This window comes from Amblyraja radiata, chromosome 14, assembly GCF_010909765.2.
Source record: "Amblyraja radiata isolate CabotCenter1 chromosome 14, sAmbRad1.1.pri, whole genome shotgun sequence".
NCBI classification, from domain to species: Eukaryota; Metazoa; Chordata; class Chondrichthyes; order Rajiformes; family Rajidae; genus Amblyraja; species Amblyraja radiata.
In genome coordinates, this window is record NC_045969.1 from 22158481 (window position 1) to 22181150 (window position 22670).

A 22670-nucleotide genomic window follows, 5' to 3' on the forward strand; every position below is an offset into this window, starting at 1 on the left:
TGAACTGCGAGTCTGCAATGCACTTGCAATAAATTATTTGTTAGCCCTTAATGACAATGCCATGAGTTGTTTGGCCTGCTGCCCTGCCTGTGCTTGAAACTGCAATGCTTTATTAGGTCCGACTATGTTTGGAAGGAATAAATACTTTATTAGGTCCGACTGTGTTTGGTTCAAAAGTCCCACTCATTTCGTGACTTCCGCTTAGTAGACAGGTAGCGCTGATTGCGCAATTTCCGGTGAGTGAAGAGGTCACGCTGATTGCGTAATTTCCTGTAAGTGCAGAGGTCACGCTGATTGCGGAAGTTCCACTGACTGCGGAAGCCCCAAACTGGAGAGGCTGCGCTCAGCCGTGTGAGTATTCAAGAAAGTTTACTGCCATATATATGGTGTGTGAGTCGAGTGTGTGTGTATATGTTTGTGTGTGTGTGTGTGAGTGTGTGTGTGTGTGTGTATGTGTGTGTTTGTGAGTGTGTGTGTGTGAGTGTATGTGTGTGTCAGTGTGTGTCAGTGTGTATGTGTGTATGAGTGTGTATGAGTGTGTTTGTGAGTGTGTGTGGGTGTGTGAGAGTGTGAGTGTGTCTGCGAGTGGTCTCAGTGACTGAGCTGCCAGTCCAAGAATCAATTCGGCAGTGGAGGCCAAGTCACTGGATGAATTTAAAAGAGAGTCAGATAGAGCTCTAGGGGGCTAGCGGAATCAAGGGATATGGGGAGAAGGCAGGCACGGGTTACTGATTGTGGATGATCAGCCATGATCACAATGAATGGCGGTGCTGGCTCAAAGGGCCAAATGGCCTCCTCCTGCACTTATTTTCTATGTTTCTAAACATCAGATTCTTGAACCAACCTGAACAACACTAATCAGGCCTTGGAAGTAGAACACTACAGACCACCTCTTGTTTTACCATGGTCTTGTTTACTAATTCTATTTGGCAATGTTTTGTTTTATTTTGCAGTCTTTTCCTTGCATTGTCTTGAAGAATTTATGTCATTTATGTAATTTGTAGATTATTTGTGTATAGTTTAGATTTGTGTGTTGCCTGAATCTCTGCACATGATCTTGATGCAAGCAATATTTTCATTGTACCAGTATCTCACTATTTGTGCAGAGGACAATAAAGTTGACTTGACTTGCAGTCATAGAATTGTACAGCAAGCCCTTTGAAAACAAGTCAGTTGGCCCAACACATCGATGCCGACCAAGATATGATCAGTGCTGGTCCCATTTGCTTGCATTTGATCAATATCCCTCTAACCCTTTCAAATCCAGGCATTTTGCCTAAATGTCCTTTGTTTTGTTATTGTAAAAAACAAATATCCTGCTTGTCTTATTAACAACCCAACAATATGAATATGAATATGAATATTTAATTCTCCAGTTTTCAGTAACAATCTACACCACAGCCCCTTTTCCCCTCTCTCTTCCCTGTACCTCACCCAGCCTTACACCTATTATTCTGCCCCTATTTTCCCTTCCCCTGTCCTCTTCCACCTATATCCCTTCTCTGGCTTCACGTTTCATTCCTCAACTCTCATTATCTTACACTTTTTGCCTTTTCATCTTTGTCCTTTCTCCACCAATCTGCCACTCAAAACTCCTATCATCTATATCCACCTGTAAATTGCCAGGCATTGCCCTGCCCACATCGCTTTTTCAGCCTTTTCACCACTTCTACAATTAGCCTGATGAAGGGTCCTGCCCCGAATGTCACCAATCCAAATGATGGAATACGTGCCCCAATCAGCATCAATGGTGCTGGAGAGGAACTGGTTGAGAAATTCAAGTTTCTTGGCATTAATATTACCAAGGATCAGTTCTGGACCAAAAAACAGTTATGCAACATGCAAGAAAACATACCAATGCCTCAACTTCCTGAGGAGACCGAGGAAATTCAACAGGTGGCTCAAGGAAAACATACTTTTGGGTTGCATCACAGCCTGATTTGGGAATAGGGAATAATTCTACATTCATCTCTCATCATTCACCAGCAACTCCCTCAGACACCACCACTCCAAACAGGGCTAAATCAGAGTGCCCAATTAAACTACTAATCCACATGTCTTTGGAATGTCAGGGTTTGACCAGAGCACTGATGGAAACTCACGCAGTCACAGAGAGGATCTCCACACAGACAACACCAGATAGTACCAGATATCAGGATTGAACCCAATCACTGGAACTATTAGGCATATGTTCTACTAGTGTGCCACCCTCCTTTGGCCTCAAATCCCCCACCAGTGGAATGGTTTTCTTGTATTTCATCTTTATTAAAACATACAAATCCAATCACATCACAGCGGTGGCCATTTCTGATTCCAGCCAATGCTAAAGGTTAGAGTAAAAACAAAGGAATAAGCAGATTCGGAATACACAGTAATACTAAAATTCAGGGTGATACTATGATAAGTGTACTGATGCGGACCTGTAATCTAAATCATAACGTCTTTTTCACGTGCAAAACAGAGATAAAATAAATCCTGTGACCCTTCTTTGTTTTTCAACAGTCACCAAAGGGGTTGACTATTTGACTGAAGGCTTTAGACACATGAATATGCAGGGTATAAAATGATGTGGTGCATGTGCGGACAGAAGGGATCAGTTTACTTAAGCATCATGTTTGGCACAGACATGTGGACCGAAGTGCTTGTTTCTGTGCTATATGTTCAATGTACTATACTTATCCCGGGAAGCCCCTGAAACAGATTCACATCTAGGGGACTAGGGGAGAATACGTGTTTGGCACGGACTAGAAGGGCCGAGATGGCCTGTTTCTGTGCTGTGATTGTTATATGATTATATGGTTATAAGTTTGGCTGCTTCCATAGTACAGACATTACAAATCATTAAAGTTGTTACTCATTCAATAAATACAAGCAGAATCGTTATTTCACTATTTATTCACATTTATAACAGACGCGAATAGTTATGATACATAATTCAAATTTTGATGAAAACATAGACATGCATTCTCACGGATTGCTTGGTACTTAAGCAAGTCAAATTACTGATAGATATATAGTAAATGAACATTGAAATGTAAACAATGACATACTAGTTTCCATTTTCCACTGCTTTAGAGCAATGATAACAAACTGCTTGTTAGTTTTGTTTATCAGTAATTTTCTCCTTCCTGTAGTACTCTCATAGGAAGCGAACGTTTTAACTAGGGCTTGACCCATTATGGATTTCATTCTTAATTGTACTGCAGATTAATGTCTGCAGCAGTACAATATATTGCATACAATTGTATACATTTTATGCTTTTTCTGTTGTTTTAAAGCTTCCAGTTGAATATTTTGTCGTCACCATGTGGCAGCAAATTTGCTTCTGTATCTGAAAGTCATAAAACAGTTTGAAATATTTATAAGCCAGTTGAACTATCAGAGTTAGAAATATAAAGTAAACCAAGAGACAAGAATAGGCTGTGACTCTATTTGTTTAACTGAGAGATTGGTTAATAAATCTTCACTAGGCATCAGGGATGACTCGTCTGTAAAATACAAATTTCCAATTCTGTTTTGAAATATTTATTGCAAAACACCAATAAATGAATCTTGTGTAACTTATGTCATTGGTTAATACAACTAAACTTAATGAATCATCTGTTATTTATAGAGCATTGGACGGCATGGAAGGAAATAAATAATGTTTGTACTTACATTAGAGACACCACTGATGCAGCACTGCCTTGTCAGAAGTTATGCCTTTGGATCAGGTGCTTAATAAATGGTTCATCTATCCCCTCATGTAGAAGATAAAGATCCAATGAGGCTACTCGAGGGAAAGCTCGTGAGTTTTCCTAGTGTCCTGGGTGGCATTTATCTCTCTATTTACAGCTAAAAAAGATGAATACCAATTGTAATTTTGTTGTTGGTAAATTTACTATTATTTGCACCTGTCGCAACAATGACGACACCTCATTCAGGGAAGCAACGAATTAACCTTTTTATCATGCGTGGAGTGAGCACCTATTGAAACAGACTTGGATGGGACTTTGGATGTGGGAAAATGAATGAGCCACCAGTAGCCTGAATTTAGGAATGAGCCACCAGTAGCCTGAATTTAGGAATGAGCTTAGTTACATTGCACTTGCTAAACAATTACATTTCAAAAGCGGCTCCAAGGTTGAGGGGCATCCCGAGATCACAAAAGCCTCTTAATAATGCAACATATCTATCATATTAATAGTCTACATTCTCTTATATAATATACTGTATTTCACATGCATTTATTAATTGTTCGTATATTAATTTCACTATGTAAAATATTCATATATAAAATTTCACTCATAAGTTCCAACATTATTAAATCCAGATAGGTTCTGGTCAGAAACATTTACAACTTCACTCATATCAAAACCAGGCAGCATTCACACTTCGGCTGATAATGAGAACACGGTGGAACACAAAGACTAATCCAATAAGACAGAGTATAAACTTCTCCCCATGACGTTCAATAACAATATCAACCATGAGATCCAACCTCAACATTTTAAGATTTATTATTGGCCAGGATCCTGACATAAATGCAAAGCCCCCCTAGAACATGAGAAAAGCTGAGTGTACTTGATTGAGGGGGTACACACTCATACACTCATCACTGTGCAGCCAAATACCCATCTCACAAGTTTGCAGATGACACCATTGTATTAGGAGTATAGTAGGGGGCTGAGAACGCATCTTTGCGGGCACCAGTGTTGAGAATTATCATGGAGGATAATTTGTCATCTATCCAAGACCACAGAAATTGTTGAACATTGTGAACATAGCTCACACCATCATGCAAATCAACCTCCCTTCCATTGATCCCATCTGTACCATGTTTCCTCAGCAAGGCCACCAGCAGAATCAAGGATCAATCTCACCCTGAGGCAGTCCTGGCTCCCATTTAACTAATTGGAGACATTTTATCTCACATTTAATCCTGTACCTTTTGCCCTTTACCTGCACACTGTGGATGGCTTGATTATAATCATGTATAATCTTTACTTTTTACTTTTCACTGTACCTCGGTACACATGACCATAATAAACTAAACTAAACACACCATTCTTAACAGCCACTTCTTGTATGATATGTTAAAAGTACTTGAAAGGCTTTTAGATAGGGACATGCATAAGCAGGGAATGGAGGTATATGGATCACATGTAGGCCCATGCTATTTTATCGTGGACACATGTTACCATATTACTGAAGAAATGATTGACCAGTTTGATGTTCTTCGTCTTGTGCTTCAGTGGAGATAATTACATTGAATGGGTTAAAATCTATGGCAAATTGCTACACAGGAGCCATGGATATACAATCAGTGTGATTTTTAGGCGTTAATAAAGTTAAGTATATGTTGTAAGAAAGTGTGAGTAAAATTGATTATTACTGAGAGATCTCTAGCTCAATTAATATATATCAATTGAGTCACAAAATAGCATATTGAGGAGAAAATAGTCTCACTTCTATGAGACTCCAAAGGATTATCCTGAAGCATCTCCAAAGTTGCTTCAAGATAACAATAAACTGATTTTTCAACATAGTAGCAGGTGAGAAAGATTCTTTTAAAACACCCTCCATATTTCTACATCTGCAAAGATTCATCTCGGATTTAACTTATGCACCAAGGGATCTTCTCCTATCTTCTATATATATTTTTAAAATCAGTTCTGACCTCCTTATTGGTCTCAAGAATAGTTATTCTCGGACGAAAGCAAGCAGACATATTTACTTAAAGCGCATCTTCGCCCCTCTGTAATTCCACCACTCTGGCGTCCACGCTTTCATTTGTTTATTTGTCCATGTTTGCCTTTTTCCTGTATTTAAAAAACTGTTCTGATCGAGTATTCAATCCTGACATGTGTCAGATACCCCGCAGTGCTCGGGCTCTTGTATCTAAGTCAGAGGTGGAAATATCACCCCCTCGGATGTCCGAGCTGATACCCTCGTCTGGCACTGTTGCGGGGCAAGATTTTAAATCGCTGTTTATATATATTTTTAAAAGCTTTATAACCCAGCCAATACGTCCTCAATCAACAGCTTAAACTAGATTACCTGTTCGTTATCATTCTAACGTTTGCCTGCTGCCTTGGCTACTCCACAACAAGGAATGTACTGACAAATACGCTCATGATACATACAGAGGTTACATAAACTTCTTTGCATTTGGTTCCTTCGCCGTTTTTGAAGGGCTGACTCCGTTTCCTCTCGCCGCGGAAACGAGCTGACCTCTCGAGTGCCCCCAGCAGTTTTATTTGATTTTCAAGCACTTGGCTTTGGTCTTATGTATTGTTGGTATGTTTTCTGACACGGCGTCTGTGTAGCTCCGCGAGGGTTAAGGAGGTGAAGGGTTTGCCAAGTATTAGTACGAGTGGTGCAGATGCGAGTTGGTGTCGCTGGCTCGGACTCTCTCCTCCCCTTGTCAGTTCCAGTCCCACATTCGCCAGTGTCAATTACAGTCACCGCTTCTCCAGGGTTTATATCCTTCCAGGATGAGTGCGGCAGCTCGCAAAGACTCCGGACCAGAGTCCCACTTCAAAGGACCACGTTCTCCGTCCAACTTGAGCACTCGTTCACAGGAGAAAACACCAGCGTAAGTCACACCGAGAGAAGCGCAAACTCGCTCCAGAGATGTCGACGCAAGGTCTCTTTCAAGGTGGAGGTAGCGGCAGCGGTGGAGGAGGAGGAGGAGGAGGAGGAGGAGGAGGAGGTGGATGGTTGAACACCGTTTTGTTTTGCTCCTCGCCATCTGCCAAGACAATATCCAAAAGGAAATTGCGCCAGACTCGAAGTTTAGACTCGGCCATCATCCGAGGCTACGCGACCGACGCCGAACTGGTGCAGGATGACTTTGATGTCTTAGGGACTTCCAGCCTGCGCTCCAAATACTCGAGCACGTCCCCCCTCAGCTCCGCCGAGAGCCTGGCTGGCACCCGGTCTCCGAGGAACAGGCAATGCTCCGCGGGTAGTGGCGCCGCCAGCCCTCGTACCCCACTGGAGAAATCCTTCTCCGCCTTCTGCATCGATTACGACCAAAGAGGGAGCGTGAAAAGAACCACCGCCTGGGACCTCTCCTTACTCCCCAGGAACCAGGGTCAGCACCTGGCCACCAACACCCTCTTCTCTCCAAGAAAGTGGCTGCAGAGGAAGCCACACCAGCCTAACAGCCAGTCCTACATAGTATGGAGGTCAGAGGTAGGAATTCAGAATTGAACTACAGCCTTCCTGGTACCTAAAAGAGAATGCACGTGTGATATTTGACGTTTGTATCATTAGTCATATTGCCTTGCTACAGATGGGGAGGGCAGGGGTGGTCAGTTTAAATCCTTGTTGACTTCATTTAGCATTTAACCAATGACGGGAAAATCCTCATATTAAGGATGAGTTAATCCACACAGTGGTGCACAGTATCCTAATGTCCTTGTACTACAACTCCTAAAATAACTGTTGCCGTTCAATCCAAAGTGTAGAGCAGGTGCAAGTCCTTCAAATAAGAACTTGGTAGTAGTTTTGCACTTTAAAGAATAAATATTAATCCGTGTTCATCTCCAAACTAGAGTTGGGTGTTATTCTGATCAACTATTTGTAATTGCTGCTTTGTTTATTTGTAAATGGTGATGCCACCATCAGGAAATCTGAAATGAAGGGATTGTGACTATTAAATTGACAGGAGCGGACATTATCCTGAGATGTGTCAGAAGACTGCCATTTCTATAGCTTGTGCTCAGTGGGTTTACCAACTTTATCACACTACTGATGGTAACAGTTTCAACACTTTATCTAATAGTTCATGTCCCAGATTTATCTGATTGTACTTTATGATAATGAAAGGCACTGCCGACTATTGCTTATCAGGGTGACTGAAAAGTACAATTAGAAGCCTATTTTGACATAGCAATGCCCCAGGGGATAAGCGATTGCATATTTTATTTATATTTGAAATTATATTTAATTCATATTGAAGAATAAAGTGAATATGTGCTACACACACAGATTATTCATGGAAAGAGACATGTCTTTGATAGTTGCCACAAAGGATTGATATGTTCGTAGTCCTGTCTTCCTTACATGATGAATTACCACCAGTCAGTTATTCAAGTTTGTGGCTGACTTGGTTTTTGTCTGTGTATGTTGATACTGTTGGTAGATCATACATTAATTTGCTCTCTTCTACATTGTCAGTCCTACTACATGCTTCTCATAATATCTTGTGAAGCAACCATCTTTTGTGTATTTCTTGAATGCAAGTTAAAAGTTTTTTATTGCACGGCAACTTTATAGTTCATTCCTGTGCCTACCAGGACATTTCAATGTACTGTTGTTATATATGTTAGTCAAAATATAAACTGGGAGAAAATAGCCAAGGGTACACTATATTCAGTAAGAACCGATTGATAATAGAACATTTTCAACGTAATATAATAAAAATAATTAGTATAAATAAATCCATGCTATTGGTGAATTGGTCGTGAAACACAATTGGTTGAATTGTGATTATCGAAAGCAATGATTCACCTCTATTTGAATGGAATTGATTTGTTTTCAAAACAGCTTTATTGTCACAGGATTTCAATAAAATCTACTAGTGGCCACAACAAATGTTTGTGGTCTATTGCAGTGCTTCTTAAACTGGTGAATGGTTCAATCAAGGGCAAATGTAATTATTTTGGGGTGAATGAAACTAGAGGGGTGAATGAAGGGTGAATGACTTAATTTATTCAGATATTTATATATTTTTTTCTATACTTAATAAAGGCATTGCCATTAAAGTGGTTAGTAAGTTCTTATTGGTTTTAATGGCAGTGGAGCTGGAAATTTGATATGTTTTTTTCTCTCTACCTATGGTTTTCTAATTTCAAAGTAGCAGGATATTTCACAAATTTACTGTAATATAACTTTTTAGGGAAGACCAGACGAGCTAGTGGGATAATACATTTATAAAAGGCAACACTGGAGAATCGCCGTAGGCAACTGTTGAACTGTAACTTTACTTTGTGTAGCAATTTAGCTATCAAAGTTGATATTTAGTGGTATTGTGAGCTTTAGTCAGGGAGAAGTTTATATTAGTTGGATAATAATATATTGAGCTAGTTTCCCAAGAAATAACTGCAGTAATCAAAGCCCGAAAGGGTAGGATGGGGCTGAAGCCCAGTGTTTAGACTTTGGAATGGTTTTTTATCATTCTAATAGAATGATTTTCCAACTCCAGTGGTAATTAAACTTTTTTAATTTCACTCCTATTTTTCTTTATATACTTTTAGGATGTTCAAAAAGTTGAATAAAATAAACACTTAAGAAATGAGTTACTTTATGTTTTTTGCTTAAGTGACACAATAAATTATATATAAAATGATACACGGGGAGAATAAGACGCAAATTATCAAAATACATAAGTAATTTTAGTCGAGGGTGAATTAAATTTTGTGATAAAGACTCATAGGGTGAATGAAACTGAAATAGTTTAAGAAGCACTGGTCTATAGGCACAGAGATCCAGTTATAAACTGACTTCAAAACTTGGATGTATAATAGTTCCCTTATAAAATCAAGATATCACCAAACCCTTCCCAACTCATGGAAGTATCATGAAAAGTAGCTCAAAAGATACTAGTGATAGTGGTTCATTGGTAATCTAGACCAGGGTTTTGAGGGAACGACCCTGCTCTTTGAAGTATGCCATGTTTTTTTTTAAATATCCCTCTGTGAGAGAAGTTACAGGCTTATTGTAATCATTCAAATAAAAATATGGCAAATTAAAAATAGTACACCATTCCTTTAGCATTTTGCTTATCTTTCAGCCTAAACTACATGCTGAAGCTAGAACACGACTTGAACCCGTGGCCTTGCATTGCATTTGCAAGATTGTGACCGCAGAGATCTGGCAAAATAAGATGGATAAGGATTTGCCACCAATGATAAAGAAGTGCAAACAATTGCATTATACATTGTTAAACTTTAGTAGCTAAAGTATAATATTCACTGTAACATATTAATTGCGTCCCACTTCGCAAGTTGTTTTTAAGTTTAAATTGCAACAAATATTTCCAATGAATGTAAAATTGTTACACACAGCAAAAAACATCACACCTTTGCAATGTAACAATGGAAGTTTATTAACTTGTACTAATCAAGGTTTATTGACTTCTTAAAGGCATTGCAACACTGGCAATCAAAATCTAACAACTAATTGTGACAACAATAAGGATGGCACAGTTGCTCAGCTAGTGGAGGTACTGCCTCACAGTGCCAGAGACCAGGATTCAATCGTTACCTTGGGTACAATCTGTGTGGAGTTGTTTAGAATGTGAAGAGAACACACATACTGATGGGTTTATCCACTGAGGCAACTGAACTGAAGCAAGATGGGCAGAAATTAGATATAAGAAAGTTGCAAGCATTCTGATGGGATTATACAGTGGTAGGGAAGCTATTGAAGAGGATATCAGAGAGGATTTACTCCCATTTCGAGGAGAATGGGTTAATTCGGGACAGTCCGCATGGCTTTGTACATGGCAGGTCGTGTCTTACTAACTTGAGTGAGGCCACAAAAGTGATCGATGGGTTAGGTGGTAAATGTTATCTACATGGATTTTAGTAAGGCATTTGATAATGTCCCCCATGTTGATCCAGAATATTCAGATGTATGGGATTAACAATGACATGGTCGTATGGATTCAGAACTGGCTTACTGATAGAAGACACAGTGTTGTGATGGCAGAACAATACTCAGGCCAGAGGCCTGTGACCAGTGGAGTTCCGTAGGGACCCGTGCTGAGACAGCTGCAGTTTGTGATATATATATAAATGACTTGGACGTAAACATAGATGGTTAGTAAGTTTGCAGATGAAACCAAGATTGCTGGGGTTGTGGTCTGTGAGGCGGGCTGTCAACTTATACAGCAGGATATAGATCAGCTGCAGAAGTGGGTGGAGAAATGGCAGATGGAGTCTAATCTAAGCAAGTGTGCCATGTTGCAGTTTAGGAGGTTGAATATAAGAGGAAGATATACAATGAATGGCAAGAACTTAACAGCATTGATGTACAGAGTGATCTTGGGATCCAAGCCCATAGACGTATATGGATTGTGCACAGGTAGATAAGAGATGGACTTGGCATCATGTTCGGCACAGACATTGTGGGTCAAAGGGCCTGTTCTTGTCTGTACTGTTCTATGTTCTGTATTCTAATTAAAAAATTGAATTGATTTAGGGTTAATGTAATTGAGGAGACTTGGTGGGCTGAGGGTCTTGTTTCCATTCAGTATCTGACTCCATTACTATGAAATGTGATTTTTCTCATGCAGAAGGTGACAAACCTGTAAAATATGCTTGACAGGCATGTAGGGTACAATTTTACAGTGTAGAGGCAGCGCAAAAGTTGTTTGTGTAAAAAGTGAGAAAGGAAGAAGATAAACAAGTGCTTGGGGAAAAGACGAGCATGTGGCAGAATAAATATGCAGATAACTTATAAGTGAACGTTAAGAAGGGAATTGAATAATTGAGTTGAATTGAGTTAAAGCACCAGCACTTTGACCAAAAAGCATGGGAGTAGAATGCACTAGATTTCTGCTAGGCTAGGCAGGAGGAGCCAAATGGCCTTCTCTTGAGCTGTACTCTTTTCAAATCTTCCATGCTCTTAGGATCAAATAATATTATTGTTTTTAGGAATAAAAGGCTGATAGTTAAGAGTGAAGAAAAGCTTTGCCTTTATTCTATAATATTGCTTTAAAATGAGCCAGGATATGTCAATGGCAGACAATCATGTGAAAGCATCCACAGGAGGTCGTGGGGCATGAATTGAGCGCCCAACTCCGGAGAAATATAATTATTGTTTTGATATTGGATCCTGCTATCAAATGCCTGTTAATGATGACAATTTTGGGTTTAAAAAGCACTGAGGGAATCTGTGACAACAGGAATAGGTTGTAATTTTCGCGGAAGAAAATGTAAGTGTTTATATTCACCACACTCACCACAATCGGTCTGTGATGATGAAATCTGGCTAAGTCCAAGTGCTGATCCATTCAAAGCTGTTAGTGAGAACTTCAAGTTAACACTGATTTGGGTCGGAACCTCCAAGAAACTTGACCAATGTTGTACTTTGTTCTTGAAATTATACCACACAGAAGGAAAACATTCAGTCCAGAAAGGCCAACTTGGTGCTTTGAAATGGCTGTGCAATTTCCATTGTTCTGCTCTTTCAACCATAATCCTGCTTTTTGTTTCCCTTTTCAAACATCTCTTCAGATTCCCATTTAATCTACTTCCATTACCCTTTCAGGCAGGACATTCCAATCATTTGTGACATAAAGGTTAGTTCCTCACTACTCCTTTGATTCTTTTGTAAATTAACTTAATTCTGTGTCTTATGGTTGACTTGCCCATATTGTCAGACTTACCACCGGGTTCCCTTTGCCACTACTGTGCTTTTGAATGAAAATTTAATTAAAAACTAATCTATACTTCTGGAAAACTATCAAATTCTAAGATTATTAATGGGATTAAACCACAGTCTTCAGTAATGCTATTGCTTCTAGCTGTTTTTATGTTAAAAAGAAAATCAGTAAGAAAAAGTTGATATTAATAAAAATCTATTGAAAGTCTAACAATCACTGCACCTCAAAAGTACAGGCGACTCCTGCATTTGCATTCCTGATATTCCGTAATGCAAAGCTACATCATCTGTGCATGCATCAAGAAATGCGAGTTGAAAATTAAATGTTTATTTATGTACTTTTTTTTGCATAAATTGCATGAGAATGAATTTCATTCTGTATCTGAAACTTCAGGATAGTGATGTATGAATTCTGAAAGGACGACTTTCTGTCAAAAATGTAATTTTAAGGCAGCAGTAGAATTGAAAGAGAAAGAACAGTGGTGTTCTTCAGGGGTTGGTAGTGAAGCACTGCTTTCCTTTTTATACATTAATAACTTGGACTTGGGTATATAAAGTACAATTTCCTACTTTGCAGAGAAAACAAACCTTGGAAGCACAATGAACTGTGAGGAGGATAGTAATACATTTTTAGAGGAAATGGACAGATTGGGAGAATGGACAAACATGACTGGTGAAATTTAATGCAGAAAATTTGTGAGCAATATTTCATTTGGAAGAAGAGGTGGCAATTTAAATAAGAGGGCACAATTCTAAAAAGGGCGCTGGAATGGGATGAACGGCGTTATATGAACATAATTAATTCATTGAAAGTAGCAGAGCATGTCGAGAATGCAATTAAAAAGAGCATAATAAATAGACTTACTTGTTCTTGTACTGTAAATACCAGCAAGTCTAAATGAACCTTTATGCAACATGGGTCATAAAACACCTTCTCCTCCCTTGCTTTTCATAGCATCCTGGGATAGATCTTATCCAGCACTAGCGATTTGTCAACCCTTATGCGTTCAATGACATCTAATACCATGTAGAACCTCACCCATATCCCCCAGCTTCATACATAGATACAAGGGACTCTCCCTCCTCACCGCCCCCACTGCCCTCATCTACCTCTACCCCCCACTCTCTACCTCCCCCACTCCCCGCCTCCTCGCCCTCTATCCCCCCTCCTATCCCACTCTCCCTCCTCACCTCCTCCACTTTTCCCTCCCTCTCCCTCCCTATGCCCCTCCTCTCCCTCTATCCCTCTATCCCCCTGCTGCCCCACTCCTCATCTCCCCTCTATCCCATCCCCCACAATGAAAATCACAATGTTTTTTTTTAAATGAAACCTTCCCCCATCCCATCCCCCACAATGAAAATCGTGATTTTTAAAAATGAAACCTTCCCCGTATCCCATCCCCTCACAATGAAAATCATGATTTTTCTTTAAAATAACCTAACCACAATGTTAGCTGTTAATGAGAATGGGAGAACATGATTAAAGCTGAGTATTTTTGAAAATCATGATTTTTTTATGTAAATGAGATTTGGGATCCCATTGTGACACTGCTGACGGGCAAAGCAAGTGGAAAAGTGGTTTGTAAAGTGATTTTTGTAAAGTTTAAAATGTCAATAACTTGTAAAATATAACATAAATCCCAACAAAACTTGTTTCTTTTACAACCCAGGACAATGGTAAGTAAGGTGGGCCAAAAATTGTAGCGCTATTGTGTACAATTTTAGCAGGATTTTGGAATATCGCGCACCCACACGCACGCATACATACATACAAACAAACAAACAAGATACGAGTTTTAGTAATATATAGATTATGAGAGGCATAGATATGTTAGACAGTCAGAACCCTTTTCCCAGAGTGAAAATATCAAAGACTAGAGGGTATAGCTTTAAGGTGAGAGGGGCAAAGTTTAAAGGAGATGCTCAGGGCGTTTTTTAAACAGATGGTGGTGGGTGCCTGGAATGCACTGCCGGAGGGGTGAGAGGGAGTGGTGAAGATAGATACAATAGTAGACTTAAGAAGCTTTTAAATAGGCACATGGATATGCAGGGAATGGAGAGATGTAGATCATGTGCAAGCAGTTTATCTTGGCATCAAATTTGGCACAGACTTTGTGGGCAAAGGATGTCTTCCTGTACTGTTCTATATTCTATGTATATAGTTGCGTTGAGATTCCCTTTAATCTTACATGTTGAGGATTTTTCGTAGCTCCTTCTTGCATCCTAATATTTTTCCTAAGTCATTTCCATCAGCGTCTGTAGGCTACTCCACAGACTCACTGGATTCTCACAAACATAACCGATTTTCTTCTTATTTTTTTACCTGATGAAACCTTCAGTATCCTTTATCATCCAAGGTTCATCCAAGGTTCCCTAATCTTACTGTCTTTACCTTGCATCTGTACTGAAACATGGTGGCCCTGACCTTCTTCCGAACTCTCTTTTAAATGACTTCCACTCATCATATATCGTTTAAAGGGGTCCTAGGATGTTGGGAATCTGTGGCTGATATTCATGACTGTCAAGTTTCAAAGATTCAAGATAGCTTCTCCTACCTTGGTCTTGTTATTATTTGGATGGCATATGCATGGTCTTTTTGACATATTGTCAGTCAAGTGTGGAGGCTATGTTGAGCTGAATGGGTTGTACTGGAAATGGAGTTAAGGGAACATGTTTGAGGATATGTTTAAAATGTTCTTTTCAGCGGATTCTAACTGCCTTTTTTTCTTTCGGAGGTTCACATCAACACTTGGCTATCAGTTGATGGAGTTTTGGATATGTGTGCCTTGACAACATTGAAGAATCTAAGCATGTCAGAGCTGTCAGCGAGTTGTTAAGACAAATAAAGCAAGGGATAGAAAATAAGGGATATTTTCAACATTTTGCAAAACGCAAATTGCTGCAGGAACTCAGCGGGTCAGACTACATTTGTGGAGGAAATAGACAGGCGACGTTTCAAGTCTGGATCCTTCTTCAGACGCGAGCCAAAACATCACCTGTCCATTTCCTGTACAGATGTTGCCTGACCCGCTGAGTTCCTTCAGCACTTTATGTTTTGCTTAAGATTCTAACATCTGCAGTTCCTTGTGTCTCCACTTTGAAACTTTTGTTTTGGACTTGCAGTGGAATATGATTGAAGCTTTTTGAATGTCGAGACCAACAGATTGGTATTGCGGTTAAATTACTGGATTAGCACCTAAAGTTCTGGACAATCATTAATTCTGGGTTAAATAAATTTAAGTAATTAAATAAATTGTTCCTAGATCTGGGCACAAAACTTGAAGAAAGTTGTGAAATCCTTTACAGAATACAGAATGGATTTATTTGAATGATTCCAAGGATGAGAGACTTTAGACTGGAGAAGTTGGGGTAATTAACCCTGGAGCAGAGGAGGTTGTGAGATCTGATAGGGGTATTTAAAATCATGAAACATATAGATAGAACTTAACTAAGTGGGACCCATTGGGTCCCAGCATCACACGGGGGGGCTGGTCCCCCAACGCAATATTCCACCTCTCCACCAATTCCAATATTGGTGGCCAGTGAGGGCTAGTATGGACATTGTGGGCCAAATGGATTCTTGGGCTGACGGTTCAGTCACTCAAGCCTGTTGTGCTGGCAACTCACTCACTCATGACTGGTGGGCTGGCAGTTGACTCACGGCTATTCCTTGAAATTCCATTTCAAGCAGGGTGCAAGGCTACCAAATTCAAGTGCAGTTTCATACCATTTCAAGCAGGGTGCAAGGCCACTAAAGATAGCGAGTCGTGACCTCCCCCTCCTACATCTTGCAAAGACTGAGCCACGTCCACATTTCTGGGTTTTATAGTCCCTCCCACCAGAAGGGGCATGGCCTTCATGGCGTGATTGACAGGAGAGAGAATCTCAACATTTCTTAAACACTAATAACTCTTTAATTTTCATCGATGGGAAAAATCCTCGGCACCTGATGAGCAGAGGGGGACTCTGAGTAAGATGGCTAGAAATCACAGCCGTCCGTGGTGGCGTTTTTTCTAAAATCAATATAAAGCGCTAACAGGAAGTGGTCAAGATTAGACTTTTAATTATATAGAAGGCAAGGCAACTTTAATTAGGCAACACAGCTTTAGCATTTCCAAACCAAAGGCAACACCGCATTAGCATTTCCAAACCAAAGGCAACACAGCTTTAGCATTTCCAAACCAAAGGCAACACAGTTTTAGCATTTCCAAACCAAAGGCAACACAGCTTTAGCATTTCCAAACCAAAGGCAACACAGCTTTAGCATTTCCAAACCAAAGGCAACACAGCTTTAGCATTTCCAAACCAAAGGCAACACAGCTTTAGCATTTCCAAATTATATTTTCAAACCACTTTAAGGGCACTGACAGGTCAGTAAAACCACTCACAGCTTAGTAGATATGTGTTCAGTCTTATTCACAGCTCAGACTGAGAGACGTGACCCTCTCGCTCCCCCATCTTGCAGAGACTGACTGAGGCACTCAATACTTCCGGGTTTTATAGTCCCTCCGGAAGGGGCATGGCCTTCAGGAGAGAGAATCTCAACATTTTTTAAACACTAATAACTCGTGTATTTTTCATCTATGGTAAAAATCCTCTTGTCCTGCACAGCGGAGGAGGACTGAGTAAGATGGCCAAAAATCACAGCCGTAAGTGGCAGAATTTTTTCTAAAATCAATATACAGAACAACAGGAAGTGGTCAAGATCAGACTTTTGGTAATGTAGATAGAGAAAAAGTTGTTCATCGTATTGGCAAAATGGGATGTCACAAAAATGACACAAGAAAATATCCTATTATGCAGGATTTGCAATGCTTAGACACTACTGACTGGTTGTGGAGGGAGATTCATTTGCAGTGTTCAAATGGGTTACTAATCAAAAGAAAAATATGCAAGGCCATGGCAAGATAGCAGGAGAGAGGTTTTCCCTTGCATAGATCCAGCTTTAATTTGATGAGTTTAATGACCTCCTTTCTTGCTGACTCTTTCTGTGATTCAGTGACTTTGATTGGCCAACCTCTAATGCAGATAACAATTGCTTCAAAAGGACAAGCAGAAATGGGTAATGTGAAGCCTACATCCTGACTATTGACATGAAAACACCATTTTTTAAAGTTTAGTTTAGAGATCCAGTGTGCAAATACGCCCATCAGGCCACCTAGTCCGCGCCGACTAATACACTAATTACTTCCATCCTACACACTAGGGACAATTTACAATAGCCAATTAACCTGCAAACCTGCGCGACTTTGTAATGTGGGAAGAAACCGGTGTAACCGGAGAAACTCCACACCGTCACAGGGAGAACGTACAAACTCAGTACTGACAGCACCCTTAGTCAGGATTGAACCCGGGTATCTGGTGCTGTAAGGCAGCAACTCTACCACTGTGCCATTGTGCCACCCATGGTGTGTGGTCTCTGGTAACAATGTTTCAATCTGACCATGGGTTAATTTTCTATTTGAAGCTTTCAGCTTTGTGGATGATGATGTACTTCAAGTTCAAGTTAGTTGCTAGGCCAGACATCTTCATCCAAATACATCTTCATCCACAACACAACTGTGCATATGTTTTCACTGATGAGTAATAGGATGGAAAGGGCAGAAGAACAACTGGGAATGAATTGCAGCATACAGACCAACAGTAGCAGAGTAAAGGGGCAGTAGGGGAGCAACACAGAGTAAGATAACATCTTAGCAGATGCAGGGTCTAAGCTTGCAATGTGAGAAAGACATTTCAGCATGCAACCCCTTTCAGCTGCTCCACTGTTGAAAAGTATTCAATAAACAAAAACTTCTCAATGTTATGTGCTGCAGAATTTTACGACTGAACTTTAGAAGCTTCTTTTTACTTTCTCCTCACCGTTGTGCTCATGGAAAACTAAAGTATCTGTGTACTTTTGGCTGGACGTGGTGGGTTGAAGCCTGTTGTACACAGCTTCTAGACCACCATGGCCGTGTAGAGGTTAAGTTACTGGATTAGCAGCCAGAGTTCTGAGCTATCAGTCCTGAAGTATAAGTCCAAATCCCACCACAGGAGGTGGGGAATTTAAATTCATGTAATTAAATTAAATCTGAAATATTTTATGAAAAGCCATCCCAGTGCAATTAACCATGAAACAGCAGGATTCCTATGAAACACATCAGGTTCACTAATATCCATCCCTACCCAGTTTACATGTGACTCCTCACCCAAACGTTTGATTATCTCCTCAGGTCAGAGAAAAATGAGGATGGACAATAAATACTGCCATTGCTACAAATGTCTACATCTTGTGTATGAATATTTATTTAACCCAGAGCTACATTGTTGCACTCCATTTATTAGCTGGCATATCCTCATATATGATCTAACTTCCCGAGTTACTATGTTCTAGCAATGAAATACACTAAGAATGCTGGTGGATGTTGAACCAGAAGCTATGAAATATTGGTAATATATGTTCAAATTGGATTGAAACATTGCATGGGGCCGTGTTCCCACATGCCCACTGTGTTAGTGGTTCTAGATGATAGAGGTCACAAATTGGGAAGGAGTTTTTGAAGTCCCAATAGATTATACAAGTTGTGATGGTGATGGGAGTGAATAATTAGGTTGGTGGATAAGATGCCAATGAAGCAGGCTGGTGGCATTCATCTTTTTTAGTATTATTGGAGCTACACTCATCCAGGCAAGTGGGAAATATCCCATCATACTCCTACCACAAAACCATAAAATATAAAGCACGGCACTTATATGTGAAAGTAGGAACCACATTTTCGCACAGACGATTTTTGAAGATACTCTGAGTTAACTGCTATTTTCAAGACCAAGATTGGTATTAGTTGATGTGGATATAAAGGGATAAAATGCAAACATGGATAAATTATGTACTGATCAGCCATAATGTGGCTGAGTGCTGGATCATGTTGGATTAACTGATCATTCCAAAATATGAGAAAATTAACTGTATTTGCCTGACATGTGTTCTGAAGAGATCGTGGCCAGTGTTGACTTGAAAGTACTCCAATATCTGCTTTATCTGCAGAATCACTGCTTTTAAAAAAAATAAATGGAAAGGAAATATTGGACTAAAGTGACTGTCAGAAGCAGACTTCAGAAAGAAGCAACTATTTTGGTACTTATCTGAGCTTTGGTTGAGTCTTGGGTCAAAGTAGATTGTGTCTAACAGCTGCTACCTTCCATGAAGCTGCATCCATCTCCTAATTCATCAGAATCCAATATTGGAAAATTCAGTTTCTTGGATCCTTCCAACAGCACTATGTTTGCCAAATAAAAATCTATATAATTGCAAGTGGTGTGATAACCAAAAACACAGTAACAAAACCAGGAATGGCTGTTTAAACCTTCATCTGAATGTTTTGAATTAATATGATGGTTGGTAAGCGGTGAAAGGGTCAAGTAAAATAGATAGAGAATAGAATATTTGACATATGCAACAAGAGAAAGGCCAGCATTCAATGGGTTGGACTCTGACATTCTCCTTCCATTGGATGTAGCTTTACCAATGCATGAAACATCTAATTGCACAAACTCATCAGCCACCTTCTGTAGTTTGTTCCATCACAACTCCTCATTTGAGGGCTCTGCAGGTGAATGAGGGCAATCTCTCCCTCCAGTAAACCTGTACCTGCACAATCTTTAACCTCTCTCCAGGCTGCAGTGGACTTGTTCCCCATGTCTCAGCACATACATATTACAACCCAAATTAATTGTGGTGTCAGTATCTGAGGTGATGGCTGGTAGCATCAAGAGGATCATAGTATATTTTCATCTGCTATCCCAATTTTCTTCTCCTCCAGCTATTGGCCCAGTAATTGTTGTTGATCACCTTCAAAGATAAACTTAAGGATAATGTTATGGTAAGGCTGTATTCAGTGGAAGGAATATGTCTAAATGCAGCATCAACTCGGTATGTTGCTCTTTGTTGAAAGCAGTGATTGTATAATTATACCATCCACTGTTTGTAAGTCAAGAGATTCTGGAATGAGGGGGAAGTAAACTGCAAGAGAGAGTTGAAGAAACCATTTTCAATGGTTTCATCTTGTTCCAGCCACATCCTAAGTACTCCATCCGGGAACAGCTATTCCAAAGTTGATGATGCCTGAAATAAACATTAGAACACTGGGCTGAATTTTGTTGTTAGTTTCAAAGGGAATTGTTGGCATTTATCCATTGGGATAGAAGTGAGTCCTGAATAGACCTGCTGTATGTCATGGAATTACTGGGTGACAGATGCTGCAATATCTGTCACTGCACTTTGTGACTGGTCTCCTGGAACCCTATGATGGAGCCTCGTCTTTCTGGGATTCCCTGGGATATAGGTGAGGAATAGAGTTTCCAATCTAATGCCAAGGCAGTCTTGGCACAGGATCGAAGACTGTATTCATTTCTATGGGAATTCTTAGTCTGAAGAATGAGAACGTGGTATATCGAAATCATTTTTCTTTGGTGTGTGTATTGCTTTCTAAGATCTTTACTGGCTTTTAGTTGACTTTTATGATTTTAAACATTTTTAGTAATATTTATATGTTAGCATCAATTTTAATAGTTTTAAATATCTCCAAATGTCAGAGGTGATTAAAGATTGTTAAGAACTCTCACAGCTTTTACAGCAGGCAAAACTCCGGCTTCCAAGAGCAGGGCTTGGCCATGGATCACCCAAGGACAGTCACCTCTGAGACTTTGCCAATAAGGTTATCTTTGAGTATCTTGCCAGGATGAATGCTTGCAGGCTAGGACGATGACCAACAACTCTGAACAGTGGACTGGGTCTAAGAAGCTCTAACTCACTCAACATTGGACCTAAAGTGCATGAAGAACTTTACATTCCCGACACCCACAACAGAAATAACGCGTGCATTCCATGTCGTAGGTCATGGACCAAATGTCTTATTAATGCAGGTGTATGTTTAATAGGAGGACTCAGATGTATATAATCCCGTTATAGTTCCGTTTCAGTTCAAATGGTCAAACAAAACATCTGAAAATCAAAATGCCTTGATCTGCAAAGATGATTTCAATTGTTATAATGTGCAATTGGTCTTTTTACAAAGCAACTGCAGAAGTGCCAGCAAAACTGGAGAAATACATAAAGCACTTCCACATTGATTCACATAAAGCAATCTCAGAAACAAGTAGCATAAGAAACCATGAATTAATTACTGCGTATGAAATTTCACAGAGGCTCTGCACAGATTTTCTGCAGTGAAAGCAATTTCAGAAAAGACTGTGAGGATTTTTTTTTGAAAATGATAAATGCAGCTGTCCCAAAATGATTATCAGAAAATAAGCAAAAGTGTATTTATAAAGTTTCATTAATCAGAGGGTTATGATGTGCATATGGATTGGATAGTGGCAGGGAGGTGGGGAGAGGGGTCACTCTGCTCATTGTTGATTTCAGTGCAGCACACACAGTTCTACAGTCACAATTGATGGCTGGCACGGATTCAGAGGGCCGATGGGCCTGTTTCCGTTCTGTATCTCTCTATGATTCTAATCTTGATGCAAACGGACTAAAGTAATCCTTTATTCACACACATATTTTAATAAAGAAAACAAATCCGTGATTTTACAAGTTCCAGTGGGAGTTCTTTGCAGGCCATTTTGCATGAGTGGTCTTACTTATCGTGTTCTGGATGTCTAGAGGGAGTTAGAAGGATGGGATGAGCCCGTTCAGTTACAAACAGCGCCAGGGAGTGTCTTTGTTTGCTGGAGGGGAACTGCCATAATCAGTGAATTAGAGGAGCCTTATATAGAAACTAAGTTTAGCCCTTAGTGCTTTCATGATTGCAATAGTATTTATATAGCTCAATAACATTTGGTTTAATGAAACTATTCTTGTAAATTGAAAGATTTGTGCTTTGGTGGTTTCTATGAGGATTCATCTCTTGTTTCAAATGTTCTCTGTGGAGTCTCCCTTCACATTTAGAAGCATTTTCTGTGCTTTCTGAGTTTGTAAAATTCTCATCCACGACTGGTAACCTCTAACTTAGCTCTTGTTATTCTTAAGTCGGGGTTGAGCCTCTCTGAAGATTTAGGAGCAATGCCGCAAGTATTGACAGGTGAGAATCTGAACGATTAATTTTCTAGAGTATAATTGGCTGAAGAGCTGATCATCATTGATTTTGGAATTTAATTGAATGATCAGAGGGGTCTCTACATTTCTGCAGCACAAAATTCATGACATTGAAGAGATTTAGTAACAAATACTTCAGAAACAAATTTTCTTCTGGAAATTTTATGAAGAACAATGTTAGACATATGCAATACTTTGCTAGTTACCAATTGTA

General features: G+C 39.7%; 1 protein-coding gene and 1 long non-coding RNA gene across 2 annotated transcripts in view; one reads left to right on the top strand and one right to left on the bottom strand.

Annotated features, from left to right (window-relative positions):
* Positions 1-2879: 2879 nt before the first annotated feature.
* Positions 2880-6443, bottom strand: LOC116980494. The gene is made up of 2 exons (XR_004413983.1): positions 6040-6443; positions 2880-3331 (listed from the first exon to the last, which is right to left on the bottom strand). It is a non-coding gene; the product is annotated as an uncharacterized LOC116980494 (long non-coding RNA).
* A 148-nt stretch (positions 6444-6591) lies between these two features.
* Positions 6592-22670, top strand: part of arhgap6 (Rho GTPase activating protein 6) — a 487133-nt gene continuing 471054 nt past the window's right edge. The window contains exon 1 of the mRNA XM_033032771.1: positions 6592-7179. Coding sequence (XP_032888662.1) covers positions 6616-7179 — 564 coding nt within the window. The 5' untranslated portion in view covers positions 6592-6615. The remainder of the gene's footprint in view (positions 7180-22670) is intronic.